The sequence below is a fragment of the Cryptotermes secundus genome, unplaced genomic scaffold (assembly GCF_002891405.2).
Source record: "Cryptotermes secundus unplaced genomic scaffold, Csec_1.0 scaffold1228, whole genome shotgun sequence".
In the NCBI taxonomy this organism is placed as follows: domain Eukaryota; kingdom Metazoa; phylum Arthropoda; class Insecta; order Blattodea; family Kalotermitidae; genus Cryptotermes; species Cryptotermes secundus.
This window is the reverse complement of record NW_019745102.1, coordinates 262,485-285,509: the sequence shown is the minus strand read 5'-3', so window position 1 is coordinate 285,509 and position 23,025 is coordinate 262,485. Positions and strand designations below refer to the sequence as shown.

At 39.3% G+C, this 23,025-nt stretch overlaps 1 protein-coding gene across 1 annotated transcript in view; it reads right to left on the bottom strand.

Moving 5' to 3' along the window:
* Nucleotides 1–5,758: 5,758 nt before the first annotated feature.
* Nucleotides 5,759–23,025, bottom strand: part of LOC111875031 — a 28,480-nt gene continuing 11,213 nt past the window's right edge. The window contains exons 5-9 of the mRNA XM_023871050.2: nt 21,464–21,585; nt 21,048–21,239; nt 19,620–19,871; nt 13,973–14,234; nt 5,759–10,531 (exon numbers count right to left, since the gene is read on the bottom strand). Of these exons, the coding sequence (XP_023726818.1) occupies nt 7,118–10,531; nt 13,973–14,234; nt 19,620–19,871; nt 21,048–21,239; nt 21,464–21,585 (4,242 nt within the window). The 3' untranslated portion in view covers nt 5,759–7,117. The remainder of the gene's footprint in view (nt 10,532–13,972; nt 14,235–19,619; nt 19,872–21,047; nt 21,240–21,463; nt 21,586–23,025) is intronic.

Below are 23,025 nucleotides of genomic sequence, written 5' to 3'. Positions count from 1 at the left end.
AAAGATGGCACTGTAAAGAAGACAATTAACTATCGAAATGCGAAAAGGCTCGCTTCAGAAAGTTCGATGTTTCGAATATAGGTGAACACTTTTGACTGTAAGAATGATGAAATGATGATGACATATACCTTCGATACTTTAATGTATAAACGTATTAACCAGGTAATACACAACGTGCATATTCTTTGATTTCAAACATAATATTTTGTCACACTTTATATTTATTTCAGTATTTCACTCATACAATTACGGTTGATATTCACATATGTGCCTGTGGGAGTTTTGTTGTACGAAGTTGGCAGTAATACGGAAACTGTGCAGCGGAAGAACGTGACTGGCGCACCTGATGAAGAAATGCGGGGGGGTGAGCTGGGACAGGGGAAACACGCAGAACTGCCATCTCTACGCATCCTACGTAAATTAGTCTGGAAATGATTGGAGTCGATCATAATACACCTATCGCAACTAATCGAATCGCTAAGTGTGGGCGCGGATCAAAAGAAACGAAATTTTACAAGAGACTTAGATCGGTTGGATGTTATCTCATATTGAACGGACGAAGAGCCCACACACAAACTAAACATCCACACCCTGGGTGGGATTCGAACTCACGATCCCGGTTTCCAAGCGAGCGAAGACAGTAAATGCCTTAGACCTCTCGGCTACCGTGACCGGCCTATAATGGATTTACCTTCCTCTATTTGTAATTTGTAAATTAGTGGAGATATTTACTCTAATATCATATAAAGAACCTGATATTTATATTGAAATTTCTTAGCTCTTCCCCTCTTTGCTATAGGGTTATACAAATACACAAAATCTCCCCTTTTCAGTAAAATCTCACGAGTTTTTCTATAGTAATATTTCTTAGTGAGTTAATTACTCAACTTGGACTGATTCCTAGCTTCTTTGCTTCATATAACATCATGGCTAGTTGGCTGACATGTCTATCATACAGAATTTTGTACCCTGAAGATGGAGGTAGTACTTTTGTCTGAAATATCAGTTCACACAAGATCTACACAGTGCCATATCACAGAAGATGGAATTCTTGAGGAATCTGTGTTCAGTTCTTGCAAGGGGAAACAAATTTTCTTTTTTAGTGTCCATACCGGAGACCCACGCATCCTTCTATCCAGTGGGTACCAGGGGCTCCTTCCCCAAGAGGTAAAACAGCTGGGTCATGAAGCTGGCCACTCATGTCCACCTAATGATAATAATGCATGGAACTATACCTCCACTTCACAAGTCATCATGGTATGGTGCTTAATTAAGCGTGCAGAATTTATTTTACTTTGTAACTACATAATGAGGAAACTAAGAATTCTGGCTGCTACCATGACTTCCTACAGGTACTTCAATCTGTGACTCAAGAGATGTCCTACTTTGTATCAGGGTAACATATAAGGGATACAGGAGAATGAATCTTGCATCGGGGGGGGGGTTGTTAGGTTCAATTTTGGAAGAAAAATTCGAGTTGAAAGGAAAATCTTCTATTAGAAGAAATTTTGTAGTGAATTTCCAGTTTGAAAACAATTTCCCTTGTACAGACATTAGGAGTCTATATAAATTAAATTATATTTAAAGTACAAATCTTAATCTGATTTCCAAATTAATCATCTGGCATACTACTAACTACAATACATCTATCACACTGGATGGTACAATTTTGTATGGGAGGGAGGTAAGGGAAGTTGGCTGCAATATTTTTACCATATAAAACATGATAACATCTTGGAGGAATTGATACACTTCCCATTTATATGTGAAATTAGGTTCAGCATAGCAGACAGGAGAAAGTAAAAAGAAACAAAGCTGAAAGGTGTAAAAATTAACAGCTGAAATAGGATTAATAGAAACTCTTTTTTCAATACAAATTACAGTATTAACTTATAAAATATTGTTTTGGCAATACATTAAAAGATGATTGTGTAATTACAAAATGAATAATAATTACATTTGCAAAACAATCACCATATATATGTAAATATAATTTATGGAACACCCACTGTGAAGCAAACAGAACAGAGGAAACACTTCAGCCACGCTACAATACCACAACAGAGCCATCATGGAATGAGGCAGTTCATAAAAAAATCAATCTTATCAACATATGAAAAGCAAATTACAAGCTTCAGGTATTTCAGTTAAAAGAAAGCAGAAGGAATTGAAAACAAAGATTAAAATTTGGTAACTTCTGAATGCCCCTTTCAAGACAGTTTACATTTACACATGACAAGGTTAGAATAATTGTGGATTCATCACAAATTCACATTTCAAATACTTCAAATTCATCAAGACTCATAATAAATCCACACAGGATTTGATAAACAAGAATAAGGATGATACAAGGCAATATATGGACAAAATAACTAACTAACATATCTGAACTGGAAAGTTGCTGTTGCTAGCGCTGACTTCCAAATCCATGTTGGCGCATGTGTAAAAAAACAGCCAGCATATAATACATGATGCCCAATGAAACTTTCAGAATTTTAACGTTGACAGGGACTCTGCCTTCTGTGTACCAACACTGCAGTAAGAGAAAGATAAACTGGTTGTTAATTGTTAATGATGTTAGGAATTCGCCATGGTATACTGTACTTATACAGTTTTTGAAGTCCTGCTCATCCGAGTAATATATGTATAGTGTGAGTCCTACATGTCAAAACAGGATAATAGGTTAACTCCATTCTGTGATCCTTATAATTGCTAAAATCATTTAATCGAGCAGAGACATAATCTGTGAATACTTTTGAATTCCACTTAGAATGCACATAATTTACATAACCAAGGTTTTTTAAGCAGACTGACACTGGAATTAATAAGTCCATCATGAAAAATGGAAAAGAGTATATCTCCATATTAAAAAAAAGAGAGAGAGAGAGAAAGAAAGGAAAAAAGATAATACATTTGACATTTCCACAGACACTGTCCAGCAGTGCTGTGCAACCCTTCCAAGCCATCAGCACAATAAATTTGCCATAAGTACTTCAAAGATAGTGAGAATGGTCAAACACTGAAGCATTATGAAAACTGTGCATATGAATTGAAGGAAATACCCAAGAGGAAGACCAATATGAAGATAGGAACAGCAGATCAGGAAACATGTCACATAGGACATGAGAGGAAAATGAGGGGAAGACAGATATAGGCTTTGTTGTTAGAACCTCAAAAATATGGCAACACTGAAGGAAGCAGATGGTTGTGAAACTTGAAGAAAATAAATTAAAGCATTTGAAAATAAACTGTCATAGAAAAGGACTAGAGGTATACAGAACGTAGACAACTAAGAACCAGAAGATCTTTTCTATCCTAACAGAAGAATGTAGGCATGCATGGAAGAACACACTGGAAAACTGATCTTTTGTGCTATGCAAGAAATCAATGACTTCATTTCTTTGTGGGGGGATACAGGCAACAGGTTGCAAAAATGAACAATATATTTCCCTTAACCAGTCAGTGTGAAGCACTGAGCCACCATAAAGTGCCATGCATTGCATGACTGTCCATAATTTCTGTTTCCATCTCACAAATACTGTTAAAAAAAATCTGCTTCCATATTCTTTGAGATAAAGGCTGATGCTTTGGTGTGTTGACCAGATTTATCAGTGTTTCTCTGAACAAATGATTTTGGAAATGTTAGCTGTAAATCAGCTGTAATACTGACATCACTGCTGGTCCTTTAACTGCCAAATCCTTCTTTTATAATTACATTGTGTCTAAGAAACACATTCAAGTCACCCAAGAATTCTCAGGTTTGAACCTTCACCACATTGTTACAGTGTACCTATCAATTCAGAGTAAAGCATTTCTGAATAGGTTATCAGACGCAATTAAAATGTTCTTCCAAATTCTAACCCCATATATGTCTGAAACAAGCAGCATGATTTTAATATAGCACTACAATTTTTAAAATGTAAAAGGTGGGTGGGGAGGGAGCTCATATGCAAAGGTAAACATTACTTCTCAAAGCCTTATTACAAGAGGACTATCAGGTTATTCACAGAAATTATATCTAGTATAAGGATTCTGAAAAGATATGTAGTCCTTGAAAAGAGGAGACAAACCATCATTAAGTGTGCAGGTCTGCATAACACTGACTTGCAGGAAATCAAGTAAGATGTGCTGTTTATCAGATGAGTATCTCACAAAACATGAGAACATGTATGTACAATACTCTTCTAATATTTACAAGGCATAAAATTGCTCCACTTAATGTACTTCTCCCATTTGTAACATGAATGGAAAAAATTAAATTTTCATGTACAGCACTGTAATACAGCTCTTTTTAAGAGGAGTGTGATAAATATGGGAATTAGTTTGTATAATAAAGTCCCCAATCAAATAAAACAAAGGGAAAATTTTAACTCATTTAAAAAGGAATTAAAATCTTTTTTGCTGAAACATTCCTTTTATTCTGTAGATGAATTTATGTCTTTTGATTCATCAAGTGTGTAAATGTAATATGTAGCTGATTAATTTGTTGTATTTTGTGTAAAGACAATGAAATTAATGGTAATTAGATCTAGATAATATTATTCAGATGACAAACCCCCTATATTAGGGTGGTACAGTGTATTCTGTAAAGATACGCACAAGAATCTGACAATTTCCCTATCCAAATGGTTGTAATACCTGTATGTATGGATTGTTGAATGATAATAAAAATGAAATGAAATGTGTGCATGCCCTCAACACAAGAGATTGGAAAATATCACTACTCAGTAACCAAGATATGTGTATATGAGAGTGTTTATATACTGTTCTGAACTTTGCCCTTGCAAGAAATCTAGTCTATGCAATGGTTTACTTGGTAACACAACCTCTTGCCACAGACAGGAATAAAAGCAAATTCTGATTTAACCCTTTAAAGACCAAATTTCTTCTAAAGAATGCATAAAAATCCAGTCTGTGCCTCTCAGAAAACACATTACACCTCCATTACAAACATTAAGAGATTAATTCTCTTTAGGGAAACAAACAGTGGTTACTGTAAGTACTATATACTATAATACACAAATACATTCTTTGGGCAGAATGTTGAGTTTACTATTGTGATGAGAGATTGGAAAACTGGAATAGTGGAACCAGAGAGGTGCTGTGGAGATGACCACTGCTAGGCAATGGCTCAGTAAACACGTTCCCATGGCCAGGGAGTACACATAAAACAATAAAGGACCTGCTGGAGGCAGCATTCTATATTGGGTTCGACCTGAAGTTATATAAGGACTGAGTGAAAACAAGAATGACCGTCTTGGCAAAGGCCAGCAATAAATCACCTGACTGACCAAGAGGACTGTGGTTAGCAGCCACGAGCCAGTGAGGACAGGAGCTGTTGAGCACAGAAGCCATAAAGGGAATCCCCACTGTTAAAAAGCAGCTACCATGCAATGAGTAATGAAGAAAAAGCAGTTGGTTGCAGCTGTAGTTACTCCTATATTCTGTAGATTAGCGAGTGTGTTATTATTTGTAGTTATAAGTAACAGGCTCATTAAATTGAAAAATCAGTCCAAACCCCTTGTCTAGTCATTAACAATTAACAGTATGTTGAAATAAGTGGAACATATAGGAGCCACTGGACTTTTTTTAAAATTAGCTGAGTGGGGGGTGGAGTCCAACTGGGTCCACTCGACACAGCAGCCACTGATTGGCCTATTGTAGCCTGCCCCATGTGATTATGATGATGGAGAATTTGGTGCAATGAAGATCGGCAGTGGAAACCAAAGTACTCGGAGAAAACCCGCCCCAGCACCGCTTTGTCCACCACAAATCCAACTTGACCAGACCAGCGATCGAACCCAGGTCGCCACAGTGGGAAGCCAGCGACTACCACTTGAGCTGTGTCGCGGCCATGGCCACTGGACTTTAAATGGTTAGTATATTTCATCCAGGAACAAGGAATTTAAATCTCCTGCTACTATGGCATTTGGTGGCTGGTCTGTGCATAAACTGTCATAGACGTGTGAAGCACAGACTGAGCAGTTTTACATGGAGCTGCAACTAACAAGTATATGCTTTTGAAGAAGATATACCTTAACTTCCACTGATACGCGAAAAGCTACTAATTCATTTCAGTAACATGTCACTTCCATGTTTTCTCCCTCACATTTTTCCTATCTCACTGGCCTGCAAAGCAAAGATCTGAACAGTATGTAACGTACTTCGGTAGGCTATGAGGTTCTTACAGCAGTGGTTATGAAGAGTTCTTTCTTGTAGTCCGTTGAAAGTCAACTGTTTTGTTGGAACTTGTCACCTCTGTCTTCAGGGTAGTTTCTTGTTTGGCTTGACATGGAGGCAACATATTGTGATGTGCTGCCCAAAAGCCGGACTACGGAGCATATTACAGCATTCACTGCTGGTCAATGAATAACATTTCCTAGATAGCGGAATGGAATGCAGCATTGGAATTCTAACAATGAGTTTCCACGGTTGCAACAAATTGTTTGAAGCGTTGTATGACAATGGGAAAACCAAACTGTTGAGAAATGTGTTCCATAAGCAGTCTGCAAAAGGCCTATTTAAGGGGGTTGAATGTACCAGACAGACAGTTGAGTTCTATAAGTTGCCAAGAACAGTTCAATTTGCATTTGATACTGAAAGTGATAATAACTGTACTCGCTAGCGTAAAAGTGAGTGTTCAATAAACATATTCGCCAAATCCAAGACCTGTGTGAATCTATATGTCGCATTACATAGGCAATATGCAACAATATTTCTCTGAAATGTTGACTTTCAATGGACAGCACAGCATTCCATCCCAGAAAAAGAACTCTTCATACCTCTTTTCACTGAAGAATAGTAACTCCTACCACATCTCTATCAATTTTGTTTAAGATGTACTCTAGAACATCTCAATTCATATTGATTCATTAATAATTCCAATTATCATTATACAACAGCATGTGGACATTTAAAAATGTCGAAACTTTACGTTGAGACATGCACACTGAGATGTATTTATTCCTAAAAGCAGCATGGCTTCTGCCTCCTCTATTCAGTTCATTTCAGCCCTGTTTGTTCGCTCTCTTTATGTTCTATATTTATAGATATAATTTAATGAAATATTTTAAAAAATGAACACAAAGAATGATTTGCAGGGGATGGCATGTCACGATCACCTCCGCTTCCGGTCAGACCAGGTGCTCCAATGCATGCCCGAACGGGGTAGACTTTTGCGTAGAGATGCTCTTCTGTTGGCTTGAAATGACGCAATAGGCCTTTTCAAGATGTCACTTGACAGTGAGAGACCCTTTTTTGAAACAGGAAGAGAAGTACTGGGGGGTGAGGAAGACAGGGTAGAGCTTCGTAGTCGACGATTGTTGGAAATCCCAGCAATCAAGTATGATGAGGAGGATGACACTGGCAAACTGGCTACCGTAACACCAGCGATATCTGGTATCTTGGTGACCCTGACACATGGCTGGTACTCCAACAAACTGTGACCACCACCTGAATCCAAACTGCCTGTCCTTGACAGAGCAGACACTCGCTTTTCCTGGATAACTGAAGGTTCACTGGCAGAACTTTTAACCACTTTGCCTCCATGACCTTCCTTATACACTTCTAGTCTGTCAGACCTTCTGTCAGACTTATTGTAACACTCCACGGTCTCAACTGTGCCTTCCTCAATTCTACCACCACAATCTTCATTCACTCCACTTGCAGTTGCAATATTTTCTTCAGCTGATGAGTACAATTTATTTGAGACATTCACACACTTCCCGCTTGCATCACTTGACACGACACTCTCATCAACCCTATTTAATTTACTTATTAGTCTTCTCTTTCCTCTCTGTTTATCTGCTGGCCATCCTGTAAGGTTTTTCTTTCGCTTCCTCTTCCTCCCACGTATTCGCATGATCCTTCCGTCAGGACCATCTGAGAAGGTTATGGTCTCGCACGTTGATGAAGCTCCACATTCTGAACTGTTGCATGATGATTCACCCAGAAGCGATAAGTTACTCAGGCATCCTGTGGGGTCCTTGTTAATTACTGCAGGCTCTTCCATGCACTGACATGAGGAAAACTCCTCTAGGAGAGTCACAACATCCACTTTAGGTCCACCACGACATCGATGTTCATTGTGTTCAAGCGGGTTTACCACCGAATGCTCAACAGTCAGCTCATCTAACACTGTGGGATCTATCTCCAGTATTTCATGCTGTTTAATCAAGTGGAAATCTAACTTTTTTGCTTTAGAAGCAGGCCACTTCCTATTCTGATGCTGAACGTTTTTCTTCACAGAATGTGGTTTACGATTCTTATTATCAATAAGCTTTTGGGACATATTCGTCTCCAGTTTTGATTCATCGCCACTTGCATCAAGGTCACTGCCACTAACTTCTTCTCCTTCACTTCCCAAACTGAGCATCTTGTCTATATTTCTTGCAGTCTCATGAAGGTCTGCACTGGATTCTGACTTGAAGTCTGAATTCACTGCTGGTTCCACCGCCACAGGCTGTGACAGAGCAGCCACAGGAGATGTGGCAGGGGATGCATCGGGTGCACTTACAGTAATACCTGGTGCATCTCTGCTAGAACTGTCCTCTTCAGCAGAGTTGACAGCAGCTGTTTCAGATCTATGTGTCCCTTCTTTGAGTTTACCTGGTTCTTTTCTTCTTCTGTGATGCATCAGACTTGAGAGAATTGCTAAAGTTGAAGCATGACATCTAGGAGACTTCCTAGGCTTTTTGTCCACCAAGTGAGCAAACCTATTACGCCTTTTTCTTATGAAACCACAAGGTCCTGCTCCACCTCCCGGACAACCGCTGCCAGATGCAAGACCTTCAGCTGAAGGCATTTCATATGGTAACAGAAACGGTTTCCAGTAACAGGAGTCACTCATACAAGAATATGCATAAAATTCCTGCCCTTCATCCTGCCGCGTGTATGTCTGATACCAGGGTTCACTTTGTGGAACAACTTCAAATGAGAAATGAAGTCTCTCCATGGCTGCTGGTAACTCATTTTCCACAGCTTCTCTTACGTTTGGTTCATCCCGTTCTTCCTTCTTCCTGTCATCCTCCTCCTCCTCCTGTTTCTTTCCAATCTTGCTTTCATCTTCTCCAGCAGCCTTCTGTTTCGATTCTTCCTCACTATGAACAATTTTTTCTTTCTCATTTGTTACTTCATTGCTACATGTCACAACTTTGGAGTGTGCACCATTACACAAGGCTTTCCCCCCCTTAGAAGCCGAATCTGTCTTCGAGCAGTTTGGCGCACCTGGCACATCCTTGCTTTCAGTATTGTCCCTGTTGCTGTTAGAGGTAGCCTTATTTTCAATAGGAGACACAGTGGGGGGAAGTATGCTTCCTTGAAAACGAAGTCGGGAACCAGGAATCTCAAACTTGTAATAATCCAGATTGTCATGTATGAAAGCTTCAGCATGAGTTCGCCTTTTCCTCCTTTGCCGAGCTGCACTGCTTGTATCACAACTGCTGGCCAGGCTGCAGGTGTCCATGGAGCACACTGAACTTTCATCGCACTGTAACATGTTACATGAATTCCCATCTTCACCATCGATCTTCGACTGTACCACAGGAGATGCAATGCTTGGATGCTCTCGCGTGACACCATCATCTTCCTTTATTTTTACACTCTTTTTACTGTCACACACTCGCTTTCCACTGGACTCCTCCACCACACTTTCCTTCTTCAAATTCTTATTCAACTTACTTTTGCTTTCTTCTTCTTCTTCCTCCTCCTCTTCCTCAGACAATTCGGTAGAGCTGTTGCGCCGTACAGGTTCACCGAACATGAAACTTTCTGCTTCATCACTCAGTAATGCAAGTTCACTTTTCCTAACTCTCTGGAACTTCACAGAATTTGTTTCTTCCACCTTAGTTCCTTCTTGACCCTGTTCCCCGTTACACTTTACACTATTCGATATCTTCTGCAGAAGGCTTGGCTCCACTTTCTCTTCTTTCACTTCAGTTTTGAATGGCATTTCAATCTCTCTTTGGCTCGGGAAATACCCACTTGATCGCAGCTTACTGTTCTTTAACTCTAACTTATAATATGCCTTATTGTCCTCAATCAGTTTCTCCTCCACCGATAATCGTTTCCTTCTAATCACCTGACTATTTCCACTCCTGCACAACGTAGGTTTCACCTCCTCCTTGACAACTGGACCTGTCTTGCCCTTGTCTTCATTACTTGCCAGAGCGATATCTCGAGAGGTTCGGGCAGGCTGCGGGTCGGCAGAAGTGTGACCAAGGCGTGTTCGTGCAGGGTTACCCTCATCTTCTGCAGTTGTTCCCAGCAGATTGCTGGGAAGCCAGAGTTGCCCACGGGAGCGCAAGTGGTGACCTGAGTCACTGCCTGTTGGGGACAGCTGCTGCTGAAGAGAAGGAGAGGAGTTGCTGCAAAATGAAGCTGATGCTCGCCTCACACGCTGGGGCCTGCCGCCTCCTCCCCCTTGAATTTCCCACTGCTCACGTCGCACACTGTTCCCAGATATAGGGCTCTTCATTCCGCCATGCCTAGTATCATAGCAATGGCTCCAGATGCCGTTGCACTGTACACGTACCTGCAAACATATTACAGTTACATCTCACTAGTATATCCTCAACACAAAGTACTTCATATTCAAACAGCAAAAAGAAAAATAAAAGAATAAGTATTATTATTATTTAACCCTCTTTCAGGACATTTTAGTTTCCATCTTGGTGATCTGTAATCTTGCCAAAAGCAAGGTTTCTTCTCTTCAAAGACACAAATGGAACACACTATGTGAAACAGAATGTTACACCGAAAGGTACAGATTGATCAAGTACCTACTATATTATTTTCCATAGTTCAATTCCTCTTAATTTGTTCTACAAACATGATGAAATACAACAAAAATATTACAATATTACAAAGATTATCAAAATTTGTATTCAGTAATGAATTTTAGCATACAAAATGGCACTTGACAGAAAAATGTCTATAGTATGTACACAGGATTTGGGAAGCAATTAATAAAATATACTGCAGTGTGTAGAACTGTTACTGGGTAACGACCTTAAACATACGACAAAAAAACATTCACTGCTAGACAACAGATTTTTTAATAAGCAACAATCTGTGGCCGTTACTGGGTAACACCTTTGCAAACATGTTCCCACGGAAACATTTGAAGCAACGCTAGAAGAGCTGTGTTTTCCACTGGTCTGTGCCAATGGGTTATAAGGCCAAATGAAGCAAGAATTCAGAATTGTGCAGGAGACTGACTGTTGCAGTTGAAGAATCTCCATTGGTAAGATCCACTGCTGGGAAACAGCTAGTGAAAGCAGACTGAAAAGGTTTAGCGTGTGGTGCAGTTATTGGTAAAGTTTGGAAATTAGCAACAATGTCATACTTATCTTGGACCTGTAAGTGGTCAATAAATCCAAACTCCGATCCCAAACCCCGTCAAAAGTCAGTCTAACACATGACAACACTATGACATGAAGCCTGACAGCTAGAATAAGAGAGACAGAGAAAGCCATAGATAGGTAACAGCTGTGTAAACATGCAATATCAGAGCCATCGCCAAGTAACACCTGCACGTAACAATGGAGGAACTGCTGGAAGCAACTTTTTCTATGCAGTCCACACTAATGCTATGTACATAAGGAGTGAGTTTTTGAGTTGTGAGTTAGTTGAGGCCAGGAGCTGGTAGCTAAAGGAAGTACCAGCTGTAGCTGGTAGTCAGAGTATGAGGTTGGCATGACACAATTTCCAGATTGTGAGGAAGTGAGCCCCAAAGCAGAGGAACATCTGCCAGTGGAAGCTGTTAAAATGTGATGTGAGTGAGGACACTAGTCTATGTGTGACTGATCTGTAAAGTGTAGTCAAGTTACTAACCCAAAACCTGTCCAGTCACTCAGTCACGTGACAATATGTTAATTCCAATTACTCTGTAACTATAGTCCCCTCTATATGAATGGTTTGTATGTGAGCTTTTCTGTATATGGGGTCCAGCAGTTTGGTATCAGGACTGCTGAGGGGCAGCACCTATACATCATGGGCCTCCCAGAAAATGTCATGAGTACAAAATGTGAACTGGAATCCTCCCGCTGCATACTCAATGGCCAGCTTTGGCTAGGCACAGACTAGAGAACTGTTCTGCATGGTTAGAGGTGACGCAGGAGGGTCTCAGCCCTAGCATTATAGTCAGGGCTCTCTGAAGGGCCATAACAGAATCACAGGCACATGAAGTGACTCAGCAGTGGTCTTAGTGCTCAGGGTGACTGAAATAATTATCCAACTGCAGTCAATATTAACACCAATACAGTTTCCATAACTGGACTTAAATTTCTGGTTTCTCTACTGCTGATGTAACTTATGGACAAATGGACAAAGTCCAAAAGAAAAAATTAAGCAAAGATTTACAGTCTCTGGTGATGTGGCTCTGTACTGTTTGGTAGTTCCACAGTGAAATGCATGGTGACACATCCTAGAGATCTGTAATCTTGACAGTGAGCCGCATGGAAGCCTCTAATCTCATATGAGAACAAACATATAAAAAAATTAAACTGCAACCATGCTGTTCTCTTGTAAAACTGGGGCATGTAACAAATGTCGCTCGACAGGATAAAGTTACCGAGGAATTAGCTGCAAAGAGTGGTCCTAATCTGGAGGAAAATAATTTTTGCTAACGTGTCTGTAGTTAGTAGCAAAACACTACATAAATTTAAAACTATTTGGTGATGGTGTAACACAACATCTAAGGCTATTTATTTGCATTTTGTCTACTGACTTAGTCCTTTATACAAAACAACTTATGGAAATGTGTTCTATTCACAACTTCAACTGAAAAGAATATGAGAGAGTCCTATTCTGTTGTGTCCCTAGGTAGAGATACTCTAATGCCGTCAAGGATATCCTGTCCACCTGACAATGGAAGCAGAACCAGTTTCCAAAATATAGTTTTTATAAGAGAAGTCAGATGATGGACAAAGTTTAAATAAATGACCTTTAAAAAATGAGCCAGTAAACATGCCATAAATGGAAGTACTACAGCTGTAATGGACATAATGGGGTTTCTATGTTTATCACTAGGTAGCAGCACAGTCCAAATTCATGAGGCTAGGTATCAAATATGCATGCACATCTTCAGAGGCTGGTTTCAGTAATCAAAATGCTTGAAAAGTTGTACTATCGAAGAGCAGCGCTGTTTGTGCGGTTTTTATGGGCAAAAGGACTCGATGCAAAGAATAATAATAAAGAAAGGTTTCATATTTATGGTGGTAAGTGTTTGTCAAGTAAAGCGGTTTACAAGCGGGTCAAGTAATGTGGGAAATGTTTCGCTGATGATGAGGTTGAAAAGGAGGTGCAGAAGTGCCTGAGACAATAGTCAAAAGACTTCCACGCTGCAGGTTTCGATGTACTGGTAAAGCAATGGGACAAGTGTATCAATGTTGGTGGATGATATGTCAAGAAATACATTCTTTCCCCAGAATCGAATATTGCATGTTTTACATTTTATATCCATTTGTGACCTATTTAGTGACTCTCCCTTGTTTCAGACATTACCACAAAAAGGCAGGTTATGTATCAGTAACAGTGCTGATGTTGTACAAACAGGAAAAAGCACAAATGTTCACAGACATTCCCCCAGACTCCAGATATTAAATATTTCAATCATATGGATCAGTTTCTTTCATCATATGTAATATATTACATAACTCAAGTCAGTACAGTGACCAATGTGCATGCTGGAGAACCAAAGAATCATATTTTGGGTCCCATGATGGGAAGCAATTTCTCTCTTCTCTACAGCGTCCAGAACGGCTTTATGATCCACCCAGCCTCCTAGACAATAAGTACCAGAGGCTCTTTCCCCACAGATAAAGTGACTGAGGCCTGGGGCTGACCACTCACTTCCATCTAATGCTGTGGCTATCAATGTGTGGAGCTGTACCTCCACTTCCTGACATATCTTCATGAAGTGGTGATTAAACAAGCAAGAAAGACAGGGAATCAAGGAACATTCTATCAGTACCTCCAAGCTCTCTTTCTGTTGCAGCAACATTTTATCTTTTTCTTCCAGTGATGGCTTTACACTCGATGAGCGAATGGCATGATGTCCATTTGTGTTGGAAATTGGAGGTGGCTTCCTTGATGTTGGAGAAAGTGGTTGTTCACTTTCTTTCCACAGAGTTGGGGAGGAAATGGAGGTTGATGTATCAAAAGAAAATGTATGCAGCTTCACCACGCTGCGCAAAGAACGACGACTATGGGCACTCAACTCTCCTGGGCACGGGCTGTAACAAGTGCCATTCAAGTGTTTCATTAGTCTAAAGTTTCCCTTTTATTATCTCAGCTTCATTGTTTTAAATAAATTAATTTTTACTTTTATTCCAGCTATAAGAATATATCCTGCAATGCATTAAGATTTTTCACAATATTATGCATTTGCTACTTGGAAAATTAATTACACATTAAACCTGACATCCTGCACATAGTCACTACAAACTGCCTAACAATATCCAGTCATATTTCTGGGGCTGGCAGAGGTGAACAACACAGCATCAACTGGGTGCATTTCATATTGTCTCCTGGGCGCTGAGTCTACACTTGGGTCTCATACACCATGATGGCAGTGCTGCCAACATTTTGGAGGTAGATGCTGTCCCTAGAGATGGAAGTAGCATATGCCTCGGAAACACCAGCAACGCACTCCACATTCACATGGTGCAAAAACACAGGAAGAGAATAAACACCAAAAGCAGTGTGAAATCCTACAATCAGTAAATGTGGTGCCTTATGCAAAATAATAGTCTTACATGTCACCCTGCCAGCCCCCACAGCTATATTCAAATGACAGGTCCATACTGTTCCGGATTCATCTCACTGCTATGTTTTCGCTGGTGAAAGAAGAGCCACAGAAGAGGTGATGGCTACCATGTTTTAGTGACAAGTGAAAATACTAGCACTAAATGCAAACTTCTTGGAGGCTGTTTGGACACAGTGGCCAGTCAGTGTTAGGTGACAATAGGTTAATGAAGAATTGCAAGCAAATGTAACAGATTTAGTATGATGATTATAAATGTTATGTCAGCACCTTGCTTGTCACAAATGAACCTGACCAACAGACACAGTGGAAGACCAATGTGCAACCCCATGTGTATGATTTACTGACCTGTTCCTACTAGTCTTGGTCTTGAACCAACAGTGTTCCAAAAAACTAATGCCAATTTTCCCTTCAGTAACTCACACTGTGCTTCACTATGGAACACTGTTAGTTGCTTCAAGACCAAGACTAGTAGGAAAAGGTCAGTAAATCATACACATGGGGTTGCACATTGGTCTTCCCCTGTCACCATTGGTCAGGTACTGACCACAGGTAAAAACTTGTAACATTTAAAATCATCATACACGTGGAACACTATGTTCTATAAAATTTATTAAAAGTTTGTCACTGCATGTTTTGACCAGTACAGTCATAATAAGGTGTTAAAATTATTTAACAAGGAAACTGTTGTCTTCATTAAGACCCCTCGATGCGCATACGTGTTTCAGTTGGTGGGATGCATTCTCTCGTGTTGTGTTGTGCTGATCGAAAACAAGACACTCAGCACAACACACAACAGGAGGAAATACAACCCACCAACTAAAACACACATGCGCATCAAGGGACTTACACATTAACATAAAGAAGACAGCACTTTCCTCGCTCAATAATTTTAACACCTGATGATGACCATACTGGTCAAAACATGTAGTAACAAACTTTTAAAGTAAATACCTTTTAATAAATTTTATAGAACATAGTGCTGCATGTGAGACTGTAAAAAAAACTAAAAGACACTAAGTGGAAAGTGCAACAAGATGCTACATCATAATATTTTGGCTTAATATTATAACCATACAGTTCCCTTGTGGACTAAGACGACAGAGTTTAGTTTCAGTTTAGTTTATTGTAACCCTGGTAAGGATGTGTGACAATAAATTTATTCCTGATAACTTTCATGTACTGAATACTTAAGAGTACTGCCAGAAGTTATGGACACAGGTGTGTCACCGTAAGATAATTTACTGTCTCCTTCGACGTGACACTGTGTAGTGTTGTAAATAGTTACTGACATTTCAGAGCAGCATACGGCCCCCATATTCAGGATAGAAGAGTAAGCTGATCATGGAAAAAAATGGTACCATACTTTTACCTGAAGACCGAAGCAGCATATCTTCTGAAAATATAATATTACATAATGCAACATCCAAAAAGACAGCTGTCTTCAAGGTCATTAAAATGAGAACCTCAAGTCTCACCATAATAATCTGTAACATGGTGATATGGAAGAATTTAGACAGGAGGCTTTCTTAAACAGTTTGCCTGAAATCTTTAGTATCTGTTAAGTACATAGTGCTACAATAAGTGGAAAACTGATACCTGAAACCTAGTACCATTTAAACATCAAAACAATTATTCTAAAATTAACAGATGACCAAACGTAATGATTTAATTCACTATATATAAATCACATACCATAACCGTAAAACCAATATTCTGACGCTCTTCATTTTTCCTGCCATAATGATAACACTTCAGAAATCTAGCATAATATAAGATGTGTATCTGAAAACTCATGAGTTCATAATCACTGATCATGAGCTATACTAACTGTAGTACAGATTCCATTATTTCACAGAAAAATTGTGATCTAATAATATCCATCATTCCAGCTTCCTGAAACATAATGTGCATACAGCTAGTGTCCGGAGCAGGAGCCATTACGGCAATATGCATTCACAAGATTCATGTAACACCATCAACAGATTAACCGTAAGATGCATCCTCTGACACATACAGCTCCTGTGATGTCGGCACCATCATACAACAAGATTGGTCACTTACATAACTTGGTCTGGAGGCCAACCATACATACAAAGGCTGACAGTGACAAAAGAAATGTCCTGTAAATTAACTTCGTTAACACCCCAGGTAAAAAGACAAACACAATCAGAGAAAAAAATAAAGCGTATTATAAGAACTACTCTTACCTTCACATGAAGAATAGTGTCTTCTAAGATGTGACACCATGTAGTCTGCTAGATCATTATCAGTGATTTGAAGGAACTTGGTGCCTCCATCCTCAGGGCAGAAGATGGAGGGAGCAGGTTCCTCTGAAAAACTGGTACAGTCTATCACCCTACACTGCATCACATCCCAGATACTGGTAATTTTCATAGCCATCACCTTCAGAGCCTCATATTTTCCTATCTTAATATATTTCAACCGTAGCAGTTTATTGTAGAAATAGAATTTAGTAAGGGCATACTTTATATTAAAAATTAGGTCTCAGTTCTAATAAAATACGCTTTAATGTACCTCTAATTTCAATTCAATGCTGTGCCAGAGAATTAATGAAAGAGAAACGTATGGCTTCAAGTGACACTGCAGATATACAAAATAAACTGTGCTGTAGAAACTTCGCAGGGTTTACCTACCCAGTTGCTGAGAAGAAGCTAGTGATCTCATGTGCTAAGATGTCATCTGCAGCCAATCAGATGATGCTGATGTCGGGTAAATGCAGACCTTGATACAGTAAAAATAAATATGTACGAATGTTTGTTGTGTACTATCATTCTTACTTCACTGAAATTTAATGGAACACCACAGTTTTCCCTTTTTAATTTTAGAAACTCAAGAAAAAAATCTTTAACACTGAACAACAAACATAGTATGCTTGTCAGGGCATTCTACTCAAAAGATATATGTATGGTATATACCTTTCTTCCATATTTTTTAAATATTTTATGCAAATGATCAGTACACACACGGCATGCAGTAATACTCCTTTACAAAAATGAGTTGTATATACTACACTTTAATGATGAACCTGATTAAGTTCCGAGAAAGCATATCACGTGTTCTAAATTACCATTCAATTTATTTTTAAACAAGGCTTTTTATGGTGAGGGGTTGTCAGTCTCTAGCTCAATCTCTAAGTTAGAGGACCACCACTTGTTGTCTGTTAACTGCTTATTCAGTATATCTGCACCTACCATCCACACATGACAGTCCTCTGCTCCATCCACAACCTGTGGGCTTGCCATGCCGTGGTGACAAGACTTAACAACACTACCAAACACCAACCATCTTACAACATGTCGGATTAAGGATCTAGATTTTCTCTAGACTTCCTTGTTCCACCAATAAACTGTCAACCATTTAGTTCACAGCGACAGTCAACTCCCGCATTATGCATCTGATGTCTAAGCCTCTCCTAATATGACCATCGGTATGTGAACGTTTCAAAATATAGACTTACTTAAATTTAAGTAAACAGAATAATTAAATCAAGAGTAGTCTTCTGAGATGTGACACCATATAGTTTGGTAGACAAGTACCAATGTTTTGGAGGTACCTGTTGCTCCCACCTCTACGGTCTGCTCTTCTACTCCAAAGACGGAGGCAGCAGGTGCCTCCAAATCAATGGCAACTACCGTATTTACGCATGTATAGGCCGCGTGCATGTATAGACTGCAGCACAATTTTCAGACAGAAATTATAGAAAAAATAATTTTCTTGGAATCTTATTTCAGGAGTAGAAATTATTCCAAAATTTGGCAATGTTTAACATTTTAAATGAAGTGTGATTTCGAATATTTCGAATATAAGCCGCACCCCAGTTTTACTCTTGAATTTTTGGCAAAAAATGTGCGGCCTATACATGCGTAAATACAGTATCTGCTAAACTATGCGCTGTCACATCTGCAATCCTGATATCCAAACTGAGTACTATAACAATGCTGTCGAAGGGGAATTTATGCTGTAATGAAAATTAAATTAAAAGTGTATAACTTTGCATTCATATGTAATGGAGATCACAGAAATGCACATTGCCTTAAAAATATTAGTTTCCTGAGAGCAGCACAGAAGAAAATGTTTGATATTTCAGAGCTACATGTGCTGCCAGGTTGCAGTTTTCTCCAAACAGCAGATCATCAATTCTCCAATTTATTTCTGTGCTGATGCAGTTGTAAGCTACTGTAACACAGATGCACAACTTACTGCATGTGGAATTTGTTGCAGCAATGTTTGCTTCTTATGACATCTTTGGAATGGCCTGTATATAAAAAAAAGGGTGGTGCGTGACAAGAACGACAGAAACATACATTTTTTGTCAAAATGACTGACAGCATCTAAAACAAAAAGCACTCAGTGGCCATCAATGCTTGAAAGTCCTATGTGATACAGAAAACTTGCATTTTTTATTGAATTCTGTATTAACTGAATATAAATACTCAACACTGTTAACACCAAACTCTAATACTGGACACAAAACTGTTCAGCTCACTGATTATACTGACGTTCAACTGTGCACTGTTCTCATCTATGCCTGTTCTTACAGAACTTGTATCTCCACCAATACAGATACCAGATTTGTTGAATGGATGTCATTCTCAAACATAGTCCACAAATTCTGAATGCTGTAACAAGTTAATGACACTCTTATACACAGCTAACATAAAGAATGATAGCAATCTGTACTACACAGAAAAAACTTTGGGGATCATGTTTTACCTTGGAGAAAACTGCAGCCAGTATCTTGAACAGCTGTAGAACTTCAAATTTTACAGCTAATTTCTATTAGGTACAACAATTGTGGTCATTATATATAGATACACAAAGAGCTAAGTACCTTATTTGATTTGCTCCATTAAGCTTAAGGAAAGTTTCCATCGTCGGCCCTCGACTGATGAGCTGATCCAATGAGATGAAGTTATCTTTGTTCCCTATAAACTGTGTGTGGCGATCACTCTGAAGATGTCTCTTCTGATCTACAAAGGTTAACTGACATATTTCACAGTAGCCTGACACAACGGTAGAATTCTGTATTGCCACTGCAGTATCATTCCCTCGGTGAAAACGACCATGAGCCTTCCGAGTCATTCTGCAACACCAAGCCGCATTTCAAACGATAATCATGCATTCAAAGAATCGTGACAGGGAAGGCAGATCTCTCCTACATCATATTATCTCTAGATGTCTGGCCCAAATACAGGCTATTATAGCACAACAAAATGATACACGACTGAAATGGCACTCAGTGTTAGTGATATCTGTTAGCTTCATACTCATGCACCCAAGAAAATAACATCTCACTTTATCCTTAACATTGTGGTGTATCTGCTCCATGCAAGAACTGTGGAGCCATACAAAAAGCCATTAATACGTAATACAAGCATGAAACAACAGAAAGGCTGTATTTTCTATTTGGTCTGTACTGCGACTGTTGTTATGCAATGGTCCAGTAAACATGCCTCTACAACAAAGGAGCTGCTTTCTGCGTGGTCCGTGCTGAGGACATACATTGAAGATAACTGGCACTACAGTGCAGCTAAGAGGTGAGGGTTCAGTCATGGTGTGTTAACCTGTCGGCAACGGAAGGTGAAGAATCTCCATTGATAAGATTTGTTAGCAGGAAATGTCTAGTGAAGGTGTTGCAGAGGAACAGCCATTGTGGAGAGCTGTTACCAAGTAGACTGAGAAGACTTAGTGTGGAGTGACTCGTAGTGTGCATATCAGCAACAGTGTTAACAGTTATTTGCAGTTATGACCTGTAAGAGGTCACTAAATCTATTCACTAATCCAAACCCCATCTATAGTCACTATTTTTTTTTTCATTGGCACTACAGCCCTCACTGGGGCCTAGGCCTACCTCCATGAAACTCTCCGTTTCACTTCAGTTTAATAGATCTTAGAAATGCGGTAGGACTCCTTGGGCGGGTGATGAGCTCGTCGCAAGGCCTCTACCTGTACACAAACACACAGAAATGCACACAAACATCCATGCCCTGAGTGGGATTAGACCCACGATCCCGGCTTCCAAGCGAGCGAAGACAATACATGCCTTAGACCGCTCGGCTACTGTGACCGGCATAGTCACTGATACAGATGACAATATAAATTAAAACAGAATACATGGGAACACCCTGTCTGCTGTTTCACTTAAAAAACATTAAAATGTTTACATACAAATCACCACAAATAAAAAAGTTTGCTGATGCAGTAGATGAGGAAAATGGACAAGGTTTGAAAAGACATAAAAAATCATATACAAACAAACCTCGGGGTGTCCAATGGATGTTTTGTTGAATGTGCCGCATCTTTTGCTTCATTTCCCTCCTTTGATTGTTTTGCTGTATGCTGCACCTTCTTCGCCAACACTTTAGGCGTAGCGAATGGACAACCTCCTGCTTCAAAGTCAAAGTTAGCAGTTGGCCATGCTGACAGTTCCTTATATAAGGGCTTGGAATTCCTGCCAGAACCCAAGAGCAATATTAGTTTCACTTTCTTTCAACTATTAACAAAACAGAGAAATCAAGTGATGCTATGTGAATAAGGCCTGCAGTGCTCATCACAATGAACACGAAAATCACTGTTTTCATGATTGTGATGCATGACCTTACTTCAGTTTTCATTATCGTGTGTTCCCATCACTCCATGCCCCTCAATTTGAAACATGCGGAATGTTTTACTTACCTGCTAATACTTTCTAATTTGATAAAAGGGGCCCTTAATTCAGTGGAAGATGATTTTATTTTATCACAGGATGATGACCTTTTGAGATATTTCTCATAAATTTTATCCAGCCATGTGATAACCTGTAATATGCAAAATTCTATATTAATTAACTGCAAGTTCATATCTGTGACAGAACTATAAACACTTTCAAACCTGCCATCAGTAGCCCAACAAATGGTGTATAGCTTTTTTTGTTTTATTTTATTTTTTTTACTGCTAGTGGGGTGGGACTAAGTCCCTTGTACTGCGGCCACTTCTGGCCTATTGTACCCGCGCCAGATGATAGGTGAGGGTGACTGTGGAGCAATTGGTAGAATGAAGATTGGCAGGGGAAACCAAAGTACTTGGAGAAAACCTGCCCCAGCGCCACTTTGTCCACCAAAAATCCCACTTGACCATACCCGGGAACAAACTCGGCCGCCGCGGTGGGAAGCCAGCGACTAACCGCTTGAGCTATGGCGCGGCCTCTGGTGTATACCGTAATGCTGTTAGCATTAAAGACAGCATGCCTCTTATGAATATAAAAACTGGCTGAGTAAGAAATATACCTTCATTCACACCAATGTTTTGGTATTAATACCCAAAAAATACTGTGATAGTGTTGTATAAAAACTACCAGTGAACTCCGCCGAAAGTCCATTCAATCCACATACAAACCTTTTTCTTTTGTTCTGTTTATACACACCGAGGAAAAAAATCTTTTAACCTCTTATTATACCCTCCCACAACCTTTTTCAAATCCTTATTAGTTCCTTCCTCTCTTTTTGATGTCTTCCAGTAACTGCATGAACCATCATGTTCTGGGCCAAGCCACAGGTCTCTTTCCTTCAAGTTTCTAATTTACTGCCCTTCTTTGGGTCCCTGTTCTATCCATTCTTTTCTATATGACCAAATGCTGTAATCACTTCTTACAACTTTTACCAAATCCTGAATTTTTACTTTTCCAAACCCATTACTACAAACATCACTCAGGCACATTTACATTTTATCTTTCTATCCAAAGCATAGACTTCCAAAGAGATTTCATCACCAAAATTACGTGTTTTGTTAATTTATTGGACATCATGCATTGGCAATTAATTCTATCAGAATAAATATCAGGGGCATCTGACTGAGCAATCTGCTTCATTTTCCTTAAGCTGAATAACCCATTTTCAATAAACATTCTAAAGAGGAGAGGGCACCAAGTTTTACCAACACATGAAACATTAGAAGTAATAATTTTCCATTTTCCATTACAACTTTCTGCTACTTTGAAAACATTACTGATACCCACTATAAGCTTGCTGGTTTCTTAACAGCTTCAGCAGAGTCCATTAACTATCATGTAAAAAGGAAAGACTGCGAGAAGAATGGAGATTTGAGACTTCTTGTGCATCGACCCATACAAAACAAAAATGATGCTAGATTAAGGAAACAAAATAAATGGGATATTTATAAGAGAAATGAGAATTCCCCAAATTTGTCCATTTCTATAATTTTCTCATGAACCTCATTTTTACTGCATTAAAAATCTTTAT